Source organism: Lissotriton helveticus, chromosome 2_1 (genome assembly GCF_964261635.1).
Source record: "Lissotriton helveticus chromosome 2_1, aLisHel1.1, whole genome shotgun sequence".
Taxonomy (NCBI): Eukaryota; Metazoa; Chordata; class Amphibia; order Caudata; family Salamandridae; genus Lissotriton; species Lissotriton helveticus.
Window position 1 is genome coordinate 349,796,771 of NC_136059.1, and position 15,026 is coordinate 349,811,796.

The following is a 15,026-nucleotide window of genomic DNA, read 5'->3' on the forward strand; positions in this document are numbered from 1 at the left end:
TGATGTTCAACTTTCACATGTCAATGGTTCGATTTAGGATCGTAAATTCATTTTTGAAATTAATAAAAGTGAATTTATTCTCATATGCAGATTTACTCATCCATAATGTTACCCAACCATGGTGCAAAATTATGCATGAGTAAATCCTTTTCTATGGGTTGAGATTCAGCGTTCCAGGACAAGATGCCCCAGAAAGTTTGGGAACACCCATCAATTCGGGAATTGGTGGGTATTCACAAAAATGTGGATGACCCATTCTCGCAATGGGATGTGTTTGAGATGTATTCCTGTTAAGGACAGTATTAGATATACTTTCGGGTTGGGAATGGGAAAATAATAACTTCAAATTTAGTTGTGGTGTAGGGAAGGGTTTTCTCCATGGGGAAATATTTGTCCGTTTTTTTCAGCTGTGTTATGGGATCACATAATTCATTCTTTTTATCATTAGCTTGTCTAACTGTGAGAAATAAAACAAATATTACAAATAGGGTCCATCAAAAAAACAAAAAAGAAGAATCTGAGACTATATCTGTTATTGGTCCTACTCCACGGCCACACTGTGCACCTTGGTCAATACAGCATAGAGGATCCAGGAAAAGATAACTTCTTGGAACTCACACTCAATAGCCTAAGATGGCTCTTGATTTGCTTCATGCAACAATCTTGGCCAGGCAAACTGCCAGGGAGAAGCATTTAGCCTAAATATTGCCTATAACACAGTCAGTATGTCATCAGCATATTTATAGAACTCCAGACCAGGTCTAATTTATTTATTAGTTTTAGTCAAATGAAAATTACGATGAAACTGAAAAGGCTGGTACATTCGAAGGAAATGGTCGGCAAAAATGTGTTCAAACTCTACGAAATCCTCCAAAGAAAGTGAAGATTAGTGAACCAAAATTAATCATTCAGTTCTGGAGCAACCATAAGTGGTATTACAATGGTCTTTCAAGAGGATTTGTGACCCTCTTTGAAACACTTTAATTAATTTTTGACTTGTTCGTTTAAGATCGGTCTTCTTACTGCCTTCAATCAGTAACTGGCATTTGACCTCAAGATGATGTGGAAATGCAATACTGTAAATAGTAACAGATGTTGGGATACCCAGTATATTTCACAGCCTACCCAGCAATACCACCAAATACAATACAAATAGAAAATACGTGTTACGTTCTGCCCATTTTACATCTAGGATATTTGTGGGCATACAGCACATCCATGTATCTTTATTCTTAAATAAATCCTATTACTACACATCTATGTAGAATACATTTTAGGACTGTTTTGATGAATAGAAAAATACATATCTACAGAACAGGATCGTTTGGTAAACATTAGAGTCTATGAACGTTACATTATTAAACGAGGGCTAATAAATCAAAGCAAGTACAAGAGAGAGAAAACATGGTGGGAACCTACGTCTGTTTGTGCTCATTTCTGTGTAGGTTGAGTCTTTTGGGTCACCATTAATGTTTCTGTTTCTTGTGGAATCCTCGCCTCGATTTCCATACCGTTCTTTCCACTCCTGTTAAATGCATAAAGACATTCATTGGTACTTCAACAGCTCATTCAACTTTATCTAAACATCTGTGTATTGTGATGAAATAGGTTATCCGCCAATGGAAACCTGTTGGCACTTCACCACTGGCATCCTTGTACATAGCGTTGTGTGGAAAGTGCTCATAATGAACTGGCAATCGGAGCTAAATGTGATATGCACTGTGGAAGGTCTAAGACACTGGCCTGCACTAAAACAGCCCACAGCAATGCATTACACATTTCAAATATCTACAAATGCCGTGTCTCACACCTGCTGTTCTATCTAGAATGTATTCGGCTTTCTAAGGGGATTGCCTAAGATGTTTATTTTTCTGGAAATTACTTTGACCTGCAGAATTGTCCAACGGTTTTGGGAATGTGTGGTTATGTATTTTTGAGGGTGATGGGTAACATGGTTACTTTGCATATGTTTGGCTTCCTCTCCTGTCAAAGGAAGGAGCAACTGTACAACAGTCTGACAACCTTGGATGTTTTGCTTGGAAAGAGCAATACAGTAATCCATTAAATGTAGGATAAGAGACCAATGTATGACCTTTGGCACAGATGTAGGTGAACGGACAGTGGCTGAGAAGATTTGAATAGTAACTATTCCCAAACTAAAGCAGCTTATATTGCCAGTTGGAATTGTGTTGAGTTTAAATCCACAAATTGATACTGAAAGGTAGGTGGTCTTGAATTCTTCTTTCCCTCTTACTCTCTGTGGGATGTGTTGTTACCGGAGATAAAAATGTTGGACGCACTTAGTAGATCAAGCCTGCAGGTAGCTCAATTGAAAATATCCACTAAAACTATCAAAAGATCTGAGCAGGTCAAAATGGAGCGTTATCTTGAGCGACTGCTTCCAGAACTCGAGTCACCCAAAATTCATCGAGGGTTATTAATGAATGTCTTCATTAGAACCTTAATTCTTTCCCTTTCATCCTTGAATCTAAGCATGGCTGTTTTCACTTTTAGGAGAGGGATATGATTTTGTGTACTGCATGTGAAAAATGTGAGATCCAGTTTGAGGATTTATCATGCCTACTTTACCTTCAATGTTGCTCTCCAGCAATATTATTTGATACAGTCTAGAAAACCCTTAGTAGAGCTTGTATGCCCTGTATATTATTATACCCATCATCAACATCAAAACAGAGTTGATCAATAAACTGTGGACTTTGCCTATCCTGCACAACTTTTATCGCCCACTGAGGGACGCTTTAAAAATGAATAGCTTTTTCTGGTGAACAGTTCATATTTGCATCTTGACCTGCACCAATGATTCCCCACTGCCAGAATACAATCTTGCTCATTTTACTGGGACCTTTATTTGCTTTGATGTCTTGAGGTCCAGTTTCTATGTATTAGATTTGATAACTGTTTATTGATATTGTCATGGCTTACGCTCATTTATAATACTTGTTGTTGGACTATGTAATATGGATTGAGACTACTACCCACCATGCCTGAGACACCACTTAAGAGATGGGACCTTTTTACATATTACTAGGGACAGCCCAGTTATCAAGGTTTTCTACGGGTGATCTTGTACACCCTATCACAGGTTCTGTGCACGCTCCCCCATGCCAGCCCTACTGCACATCTGAGTGTTTTAATTCAAAAATATATACTATGGAATTATAATACATGGCTTTCATGCATGAGCAATGGTGGATGTCCCTAGAAGAACATCCTTGGGTTGTTCCCTGGGTTGTTCCCTGAAAGGTGGTTAATCTCTCAAATGTGGTGGGGAGGCCTTCACCTGGAACAATTTCCCTGGGAATCACATTGTCGGTGACTAGTGGCTTAGTGCATTAGTTGCTAGATGTTTGAAATAAACAGCCTGTCTGAAACATCTATATTTATTTGCTCATACTATCAGATATACAAATACTCAATGATTCTTTGTTGTTTTACTGTTTATTATACTTACATTTAGCTGCTAATAAAACGTTTGATTTTGGTTGGAGTGTACATTTATCAATAGAAAGATAAGGATGAGTGTCTTCAGGGAAAGTGTGGCATGATACAGCCCACTCTCAAATTGTTCTTGCATGTGTTGTACTGCATTGGTTGATTACTCATTGGCTGATGAGGCTGTCAGCATCGGTTGAGATAATAAATAGAACTGAACGTATGGGGTTCATGGTTTGTTCTTAATGGTTGTTCATAAAATTATGCATGTATGGATCTATCTTAAAGTATGAAGTATGGTGATTGCAATAGATAGATGTAGAGACTGTGACTCTTTTAGTCATTAGCCATTTTTTCCTGGAACATTTAGGATCTAAATACAATTATAATATCCCCGACTACCCTATCCTATGCTAATAGACTGCATGTCAAATGTCTTGTGCTGATTAAGATGCAGCATCTAAAAGGTGTCCCTGAAAACCTTGCACAGAGCTACGACTCTTCTACATATTGTACTAATTGCACCAGTTAGACTAATATATTACTCATTATTTAACTAGGCAATGACATGCTCAATATGTTAAACAATGCAGACTGGTAACTTTGAGCCTAATGTACTGAACATTTTAGCGTCACGAACCCTCCCAGTCACAAAATCTAAGGGTTTGCGGCCGCTAAAAAGTTACTTGCTGTGTATTAAATCAATTGCAGGACTTACCAACTCCTAAAATAGGTTTAGAAATGGATACACAATCACAAGTTGGAAAATGCATGTTTAGGGCATTCCTTCCAAAATTACGATTCAGGACCTTAAGTAACAATGGCTTGCAGTAACTTGGAATTATTGCAGTTGCACACCACTGAGAAGTACCCAAATTATATTACCGACTCCAAAGTTTGGGATGGTAACCGAGTTGCAAAGTGGAAAGGGTCTCCTTGGGACCTCTTCCCTTTGAGAAACGAGGTGGCAGCTTCAGGTGGAAAAGGCAGCGGTCTAGTGGAAATTGTGAGTCAGATGTACTAAACCTTTTATTATTTGACAACCCTTTTATTTATGAAATTAGAGGGTTTGGGACAACTAAAAAATTAGTTACTATGTACTAAGCGCATTTTAGGAATTAGTAGAATTTTAGCTATTCCTAAAATGGGTTTACAAATATCAAATCGCAATTTGAAAGGACTGTGTTCTGAGCTTCCTTTCCAGATTTGTCAATAGTTCGTAGCTCAAATGTCGGGTATAAATCATTGACTCACGTTGGGGAGGTCGTGGATTTTTAAAAAGGAATGGGTTCCCTTTGGGGCTGTTCCTCTTTGAGAACTGAGGTGGCAGCTTCAGGGGGAGTAGGCAGTGGTTCAGGTCACAACTGCCAACTCTCACTGAAGTTTTTCAAAACTGAAACAAAATTGGTTTTTAAGAAGCTCCGTTTTCTCTAAGAAAATTGGACTGCTTTTGAAAAATACTTTAGTAATACAATCATATGGACAGCGGTCTGCAGACTTTTGCAGGTCACCATGTGACAAACTAGTTGGAGTGAGGCACATTTTTCGACCTGCCTAATGAATATTAATTAGGCAGGTCAATCCGCAACCAAATATGATTTGGTATTTTGCAAACCGACCTGTTAGCACAGCGAGGTAAGAGAGACATCATCTTTAATTGAAGGAAAAGTTTATTGGAGAGTAGACAAGAAGGAGGCTTTCCATTAATGGCATTTAAGGGGACGGGTATTTAATGCTAAGTTGAAAGAATATTTGCAAAACACATTTTCTTGTCACAAACCCAGCAATTTAAAGGATTGAAGAGTTTGTGTCACGAAAATGAGTTCATACACCTGGTCCTAAAAGTTTAAAAGTAATTAAAAAGTAAAAATGCAATTGTCTACAGCTGGTGTAGTGTGCAAATTAGAAGTGAAAAGAAGCTATTCTTTAAAAAAACACCATGAAATAAAAAGGAAAAACAGGATAGATTGGCCTATCGGCTCGGTACTTACTTTAACCATATTTTAGTCAGATGTACACCCTTACCCACAGTGGTAGTTTTCCAAAACAAAGCACCACAAATCACCATACCTAAGGCCACCTTACATGCAGCCATATCGACTGTAGACACCCCTAATTATGAACACATAGAAATCCAACTAACTTCCAACACAGACCTAGATGCAATAAAGTCAGTTCAAAATCTCCATCAATGGCTCCAGGAAGTTTTTGCTATCACAATACCATTAAAAAAAAGGTAATACTCAAACAGAATTCAAAATACAAAAATAAATTAAGAATTTTATTAAATTCTCCCTGAATTTCTCAAACATTTACTGACAAAGTTGCAAATGATTACAAAATCAAAGCAGACATATTGGACTCCTATTTAAAACAAAGAAAAACCACCAGTACCAACCCATTTCTAACAATCCCCTCCAAGAGTAGGCTAACCCAGCGTCTACATTCCTTCAAACAACTACCATAAAATTAATTTATGGATCTTGTCAAAGCAAGCAGGTCAGCCAGCTGCCCTTCTGAACCTTACCCAGCACAAATCTTCAAGAACATTCTTTTAACTACCGCTGCTGCCACACCAGGCAGAACAATCATCAATAATTCTTTCCAGAAAATGTAAAAAAAGGTTTAGATACGCCTTCTTCCCTCTCCGCCTCTCGGTTCTTGGGCGGGGGCCACGCGCAGGCCGTAAATAAACTGGTAACATTCATTAGAAAGCGCGCGCCTGTGTGAGAACACGGCCTCTGATGAGCCAGGAGGCGATCTCATTCACCAGACAATCCAAGTGACGTGTCCAGCGGCAGCGCGAGCCAGGAGTTTTATGACATTAAGAAGTACAGTTTCCACAGATGTCCGGGGCAACAGAACAGCAAGGAAAATGTGCGCATGGGCTTATGCTAGGAGGTGTATGAATCTTTCACTGACTCCTGACGGTGAGTGGAGGGGTTTGGGACTTCCTTTCTCCCCCTCCTCCCGAGGGCAATATCAAGCGGTTGTGTGTGCGCCTGGTGGAATCCGCTGTTGCTGCGGGCCAGGTCAGCGCCATATCGAAACGCCGCACCAATCCCCCATACCGACGGGGGAGCTGGGACAGCGCCTTCCCACTGCACCTTAGAAGATGTGCGCATTAGAACTTTTGCGGCTTTGGGGGCTCACGAATATGTTCCTGGGAGCACGCAGGGAGCAGACTCGCATTTAGAAGCAGTGGCGCTGGGGGGAGAGCAGCAACTGCCACTGGGATCGGGCCCCTGTGCTTCTCTTGCCTGCAGTGAGCAGTCTACGACAGAGGAGAACAACGAGGGGAGGCCTGCCTGATTCCAAAATGGCGCCCGTAAGGTGAGGGAGCACCCGAGACAGCTCGGAGCCAGCGGCAAGGGTAGGGGGGAGGACGAGGAGGACTGGCCACCTTTGTTTCCCCACCCGATGACCGATATCGCCCAGCTGCCACTGGTCTGCTGACAACTCACCTCGCATGCTGCCTGACCTTAAGATGGCAGCCAGAGGGTAATTTCTTGCAACAGGCCCAACTTCTTGAATGAGGGATTGGGAGCTGGGGACCAGATTCCGGGTAACATTTTACAGCGGGAGCCGCTGCCTGCCTCAACGCCATACACCGCACTGACACTATGCTACCAAAGCAGCAGGTCATCTCTGCCTGCGGGATTCTACCGGCTCAGAGAATGGCACTTCAGACGCCACCTATCAAGTTCAGGCAAGAGCCGCGCCGTGACCGGCGCCCATGATGGAACTTTTTAACGATGCCCCTCTAGGCTGAATCTAGAACGAGCAACCTTTGGCCAATAACCGGTGGAGCTGCCCTATGCAGCTAAAGAGGAGATTGGCTTGGGTTCACCCCTCTGCCGTCACCCACCCAGCTGGACGTCAGACACTGTTTTTCCTCGTCTCCCCGTTTTATTTCTTACCCCCTCCACCCTATGTTTATGCTATGCTTTTGTAACTCATATAACTATTCTCCAGCACCTATTTGGCCGTCACCTACACAGCTGGTCTTCTGTCATTCTTTTCCTCGTCTCCCCGTCTGTGTCTCCTTCCCACCCCTCCTCCTCCCTCTTTTGATCCTTTGATTCAAACTGATGTAACTATGTAACCCGTAACTCGCTGATTCAACTGATGTTAATTACAAAAACTGTTTGTACCTACCAAGGAGCCTGAGCAACCTGGGTGGATGCCCGGTGGAGCTGTCCTATGCAGCTAAAGAGGAGTCTGGCCCCTTGGCCGTCACCTACCCAGCCGGTCATCTGACATTATTTCTCCTCGTCTCCCCGTTATGTGTCTCCTTCTCTCCCCCTTCGATGGAACAATGATGACGCCTCCTGGGAGGATACCAAATCTGTTTGTACCTACCGCGGAGACCGAGCAACCTTCGCCGATGCCCGATGGAGCTGTCCTATGCAGCTATAGAGGAGTCTGGCCCCTTGGCCGTCTCCTACCCAGCCGGTCATCTGACATTGTTTTCCTCCTCTCCCCATTCGTGTCTCCTTCACTCCCCCTCCCTCTGTGATTCTATGATTCAAACGGTTGTAACTATGTAACCTGTAACTCGTTGATTCAAATGATATAACTAGGTATCCTGTAACTTGCTGATGTAAAGCGCTCTGATACCTCCGGGTCTAGCCAGCGCTATATAAAACTTTGCAAATGAAATGAAATGAAATTTTTAAAGAAAACAAACCTAGACCCACATGACCCAAATAACTACAGAACGATTACAAAGGGACCTTCCCTGGACAAACTAATTGAAAGAGCAGCATTCACCCAGATTTCACAATTAATTGAAGACCACCCCTTACTTTCTGACTTCAAACAGAGGCACAGAATGTTCGCTCATCGCCATTTGGGAAGACCTTAAAACACAGTAAACCGGAATGGAGTCACTGCACTACTTCTCTTGGACATTTCAGCAGCCTTCGATACCGTTTATCATGGCACACTAAACCAAAGACTCTACTAGCTGGCACAGAGGGGACTGCTCTTGACTGGAGAACATCCTACCTTCAAAATAGAATAAATGTCATCCATACTCCCGCTTTCTCATCCAAACCGTATTTCACAAAAGCAGGGTCCCTCAAGGGTATTTCATCTCACCCATGCTTTTCAACATCTACATGAAGTAATTCCCACAGGAATCAATGAATTTCCACTCACATGCTATAGCTATGCAGATGAGACACAAATACTTCTTAAACTGGATAGCCTCAAAGACATTGGAAACTCAAAAATCTTCAGTTGTCTCACAGTCGTTGATCAGTGGATGACATGGAGCCATCTCAAATTGAATGCATCCAAAACTGAAATACTAACGTGTGGTGACTGGAAAAATTATGAGCCACTCTGAACCTGGCCTAAGGAGCTGGTGTTACAGCAATGATCTGGGACAACTTCCTAAAGTATTGAAGGAAGTAAGAAACCTTGCAATTACCATGTACTCCAAGTTATCGATGAAAGCCCAAGTGGCTAAGTTAGCAAGCTCAAGCTTCACTACTAAGAAGATTCTGCAACGCATCTTCCACCACCTAGGATTTTCACACAGGGTCCAAGCTAATATCACTCTTGTGCTGCTAAACTTGATTACACCAATGGCCTCTCCCACGGATCATCTTTACTAATTATGAAAAGACAACAACGAATTCAGAACTCTGCCTCCAGACTACTTATACATGTAAAGCCACAAGCCCCCCGCCTTTAGGTCCATACACTGTTTACAGGTTGCCAGAAGATCCACCTTCAAGCTGCTTTATGTCACCCACAAAGCAATACATGGAACAGGAAAAATTTTCAGCAGCATAAAATCACCAAATACACAGAACAAAGAATCCTCTGCTCCAGATTGGCACCTCACCTCAAAACCCAAGCGTACAAGAAAAAACCCATTGGTGGTACATCTTTCTCTGTTCAAGAAGCCAAACTATGAAATCCACTACCCCAAACAAGTTTCACGATTAACTATTTTATCTTCTGAAGACCACTCAAGAGTTGTCTCTTTCCTACATAACACTTTCTAGACCCTTCCCCTATCCCTCCTTTATCCTTTATCCTATTCAATCCAACTAACAGACTCACATGACCACCGCTCGAATTAACAACTCAAATTTCCCTGTGTGCAACTCGTCAAAAAGTGAGTCAACACCTCGTCAGGGATAGTAAGCCATATATAATTACAATTACAGTGAAGAGAGCAAACAGCTCAAGTGGGCTGACCCACTGCCACATGCTGTATGCTGTGGTGGGTGAAAGTAAAATCTGAATGACACTTGAACAGACCAGTGGGGGAAAAGGGCTAGTGGAAAGGCTCTGTATCTATATAAATTACTTTCAATTTTTATTATAATTATTTTGGGAACCAAGATGCTGGCGAAATACCTGGCCAAAACCTAAAAATGGAGAAATTACTTTTAATCTGGTTAGAAGCTATGTCAATTTGAGACTGAAATTATAGGGAATTGGTTTCAGTGATTAAAAGAACGCACTAAGGCTATCTAAGAGTCGGTCATTCTGATTAGCCAGTAATGATAGAATTATCAGGTCCACACGTTAGTTTCAAGCCCAGAAACAGTAGACCAGGACTTGATACAAAGCTGCTGAACCTCCAAGAGTCCATCCATCCTCCTCTTGAATAAGGGGTGGGAGCGGGGGAGTTAGAGGGGAAGGTCATGGGTCATGGTAAGACCATGTAATTACCATGACCCAGCACTAGCAGCCCCATCCCAGCCTCCCATCCCCACACTGCAGGACTACACAATCTGCAGTTGAGCATAAAGTCATCTGTACTGTCTAAGTAACTGGAAATAACAGTAGAAAAACAGGCCTACAGGTAATTCTGCATTGCTGGCTCATTATCTTGTAATGTCCAGATTTGGTGTGAAGATACTGGTGGGAGTTGGCGGTTTTCAAATTACCTGCTGGAGTACCAGATCACGCCCAAGAAGACATTATGTTCAAAATTCAGACTTTTAGCAAGATTTATTAGAATGTTGCCAATTTAGGTAAAAAGGTGAACAAAGTTAAAATATATACATTTAGATTTGCATAATATTTGTACATTTAAAGTCATTTCCCAAATAACAAGCCTCCAAAAATTGTTTTTACCCTTCGTCTAGTTTCGCCTTCTTCAAGTCTTTGACGTTTTCTTTTTTCTAGCAGAAATGGAAAAATATTTGATGAGAAAAATAGATATATGCTTTTACAACATCTGATTAGTTTCATGACTGAAAAGCACAGTTGATTTTAGGAAGTATCTTTACAGTATAAAACCTGCAAACACAGGGCTAGTGATATGCATGTGCAAGAAAAATAACACCTAGTTTAATAAGAAATCAGTATTATGGGGTTCTAAGATGATGGTGTGTTAGAGTAAGACCTGTATGCCTATCACCCTGCCGTATGGAGTTATTTCTAGGGCTTTTCTCCGCAGGACGTTCAAGGATGCAAGATTTGTGCCAGTGTTTGTCCTACAGAAAAATAAATCCCTGCATAACTGCTTCCATGTTCAGCCTTCCACTGTGTACTTTTCTTTTTATGCTTTTTTTTTTTTTTTAAAGAGTATCGCTTCCCCAAAACGAGCAGCTCTTCTCGGTGAAGAGGTTGGCCGCTACTCAGAAGTTTGTTTTTATTGCATTTGCACCCCCACATCTCTTTTATACTGTCTTTCTTTATTTATAGTGGTCCCCATCATAACCCTGCTTCTTCGTTAGTTTGTGTTTTGGGAGGCAGATGTTGCGTCCCTCTTGTCTTTTTTAGGTTTCGCCAGCACAGCGCTTGCGCTGTGTTTGTGAAATTTTTGTTTTTAATATATCCTAAAAGGGACCTTCAGTTCTTATTGATCAATGTGCTTGCCAGTTTTCTTTCCTCAGTTCCTATTGGTTGTAGCCTGTTCTTTCTTCTGTGTCTCTCTTAACAGTTTCCAGTGGCCTAACTACTCATCCCCATCCGCGGTTCAAACTTTCTTCTTTTTGTTAAAACTCTATACCGTTTACTTTCATGCGTGCATTTAAAGCTCGCTTTAAGTGTTTTTCTTCAATTTCTTTTTTTTACTATTTCTGGCTCAGATGCCGGTTTACACACTCTGTCAATTTTTGTTTGCAAAGTGCTTATTTTCTTGTGCCCTTCCCTTGTACTTGGTGACGCACTGCATTGCCCCCTCATGATGCGTCCACTCTTAAGATACGTGTACATGCCAAATGAACTAATTTATTTCGGTTGGTGGGCACTGTGGTTTATTTGGGACAGAGACGCCCAAGGGCATTTGTTTGCGCTTTACAAATCTCATAAATAAATAAATAAATAAATAAATAAATTTGCGGGTGGCTGTGACGGCGCAGCTTCTCTCGTGTTGCCTTTATGTGCTTTTCGGCAGTTGGGTTAGAACGGCTGCGAGGGCACTGCGTTTGTCGCCCTGATTTTATGAAGCGTTTCTATTGCTTCATTTTGAGCTGCTGCGGTGGCGCTGGCTCTCACATTTGATTCTCCATGCACGGTTAGGCAGCTGCGAAGATGCCACTTTGGCTGCATTGTTTTTTAAAGCATTTCTTATTGCTTACTTTTGAGTGGCTGCGATGGTGCGGCCTCTATTTGCTTCTGTGTGGACGGTTGGACGGCTGTGGGGGTGCCACGTTTGCCATATTTGCTTAATGTACTTTTGTGGAGCGGCTGGAAAGGCTCTGCATTTTGTATGGGTGCTGATTTATTCACCCTTACCATGTGCGATGTTTCATGCACTTTATTTTACAGTGTGTGAACGGGAGTTCCGCATTTGCCACAATTGCAATATGTACTTTCGTAGAGCGCCTGCAAAAGTGCAGCATTTTGAATGGGTGCTGCTTTATTCACCCTAAAACTGCAAGAGTATCCCTGAACAGTATAGTGTTGCGCGGTAGCCGTATTGCCCCAGAATGCTCTGTCTTGCCAGGGGAGCACTGCCTTGCGTTGATACTCCAGCTTGGTGCTTCACTGTGTTGCAGCCAGGCTTGTCCCCGGCCAGTTACAATGCACTGCTGAGGTTTCTAAGCACGCATGAGGCTTGGTGCTCTTGGTCTTTATGTAGGTACTGAGCCTTTCCATGATATGGCATTACTCCTGGTGCTGGGACACAGCGTTCTTAACTGGGTGTCTTGTGTTACCTCATCTGGTCAGGTTACAGAGGTCGTTCCCTTGCTGGGTTTTCTTTCTTTTGGAGGTGCCTTGTTTTTTTGCCTTTATGGGCATTTGTAAGTTACCGGCACGAAATGTTAACCCATCACTCCTCGCCGAGCTTTTAACACCCACCATGTACTCCTCCCTGCTCTTTGTTTTACCCAACCCCTTTAGAATACCACCAGTTAACACACAATATATTGCCTTTCTCAGTAAACAAGTCATAACACTTTTTTTTTACTTATATTGCACAACTGCTCAGCAAGTTAAAACTTAGGAAAAAAAGTATTATTAATCACATGTTTGAAACCTAATGCATTTGCCAATGTTTGTTTTATTATCCTGCTTGTTGAGGTGCCTAAGCCGGGGGAGAGAACAATGCACCAGATGTCTGGGCTTGATCTTCATCGAAAGCCACAATTTGAAAATGTTTAGAAAATAACTCTTTTATATTGTGATCAGTCATTTCTGCTGAACCTTCAGTTCAGGCGAGTAGGTAACACCAAGAGTTGCCAAGGCAAGTACTGGTAATACACTTGAAATATGCAAATACATTTACAAGTAGTCAAAGGATCATTTTCACAGTTGCTTTCCATACTACATGAAATCTTATATATTCACAAAAAAATGTTTTTTTCTGCACAATTACCACAATATGTTACTTAAAGAAACTGTATTGGACTAACTATTATTATTAATCTACTCTAATACAGGTTCAAGAATATGCCACTTTTCCATGAACGGCTGGATTCAGCCAACCAATAAAAATTTGACCTGCAAAGAATTCCCATAAAAAGTACATCATTTTAATAGCACAATATGTACATTTGTGTCTGGGTAAATATAAATGGGTAATTTGGCACACTTACCTGACAACATATGGTAACAGAATAACCTGAGAACATATATTGACACGATTTAGACAGAAAAGCTGTGCATGGATATAGATAGTGCACGTGGCTTGGCAGCATTTGCTTTGGATGGGACAACGAACAATGCCACTGATTATAGCTTTGTACAACTGCTGCAAAATTGGTTTACTGGTGGCCAAGGTGTTTTTGAGAGAATGTGGGCTATTTGAATTAAACTGACACGGACTGCCAGACAGTCGAGTTGTAAGATGGGAGATAGCTGTACTTGAGTATAATGAGGGGGCCATGTCTCAATAAATGAATCCTTTCTCAACCTTTGGTAGGTTAGCAAACGAGCAGTCAGGCTTAACTTAGAAGACAGGCATGCGTAAAGCATTTAACATCACTAAAACAGTAAATAAGTAAAAAGACAACACAATAAAAATCCAAGACCAGTTTATAAAAATAGAGAATATTCTTATCCTTACAACAACACCGAAACAACAAAAATCCAATGTAGGCAACCAGAGATATGAATTTTTTAAAGGTGAAATTCAAAATTGTGCATCCTAGCGGCAAAAAGCTTAAACCACCACTCGCGGCTATCTGGTCAGGCTGGACGGGGACAAAGTCAAAGGTTTAGGCCAACCATGATGGAGCACGGGTCGGTTATGCAGAGTGCTAGGTCCCATTCAAACCTTTATCTTGAGATTAGGGCCAGATATACAAAGCTTTTTTGAAGCCACAAACGGCCCGATGCGCAGAATCAGGCATTTGCAACCGCAAAAATACATTTTTGAATGCACAAAAGCCCAATTTGCAATTCTGGAACCTATTACCGAATCGCAATTGGGTTTGCGATTCGGTATTAGGAAGGGGTGCGTTAAGGGCGTTCTTTCCTAATACCAATCACAATGGTATGTGTGAATGTTTTGCAAACGGAATACGGTTGTAAAACATTTATATTTTAACACCTTCTTTAAGTAGGTGGTAACCCATTCTCAAATAAGAAGGGGTCCCCCCAGCCCCTCTACTGATTTTATTAGGAGGGCTCCCAACTGGCTGGGGATCAAGGAAGTGCGGGCTGGCATGGGTGCTGTGTCATCTGTTCTTTCCTGCCTTTAAAGTCCAGCTTAGATCCCCACCCCCCTTCCTCTCCCTGTCTTCTCCAAGAAGTAAATCTCCTCCCATCAAAGCAGCCCCAGACCTTTTTACACCTACTCAGCCTGTCAAAGGTTGATCAATCAGAAGGCTTTAGGTAACTGCAAGATAGTAAGTTCTAAGACTACTTTCCAGTAATAGGTATAATAAATCTGAACTTTGCAAATTGTTTACTTACTGTAACCATTATTTTGATTCTTTGAATGAGATTGCTAGATAGCTCCAAAGCAAAGGTAATCTTTAATAAGCTTATTAAAGCCTTCCCCTTGTTAGCCTATGGGGCCGGTAGCACTACAATAGGAGAAAATAACTTTGGCGGATTTTCACGACAAGGTCATATAAAACATCTTTTATATTGTCACTGCTTTTTAGGTCTCGCCTGAGCCAGCGTGCGGCGCAGCTCTGAGAGGCTTT

General features: G+C 41.6%; 1 protein-coding gene across 2 annotated transcripts in view; it reads right to left on the bottom strand.

Annotated features, from left to right (window-relative positions):
- The window catches only part of LMBRD2 (LMBR1 domain containing 2), a 636,504-nt gene that overhangs the window by 23,426 nt on the left and 598,052 nt on the right, over nt 1-15,026 (bottom strand). For both annotated transcript variants that reach the window (XM_078674947.1, XM_078674948.1), the window contains exons 15-16: nt 10,558-10,604; nt 1,420-1,525 (exon numbers count right to left, since the gene is read on the bottom strand). In XM_078674947.1, the coding sequence (XP_078531073.1) occupies nt 1,420-1,525; nt 10,558-10,604 (153 nt within the window). The remainder of the gene's footprint in view (nt 1-1,419; nt 1,526-10,557; nt 10,605-15,026) is intronic.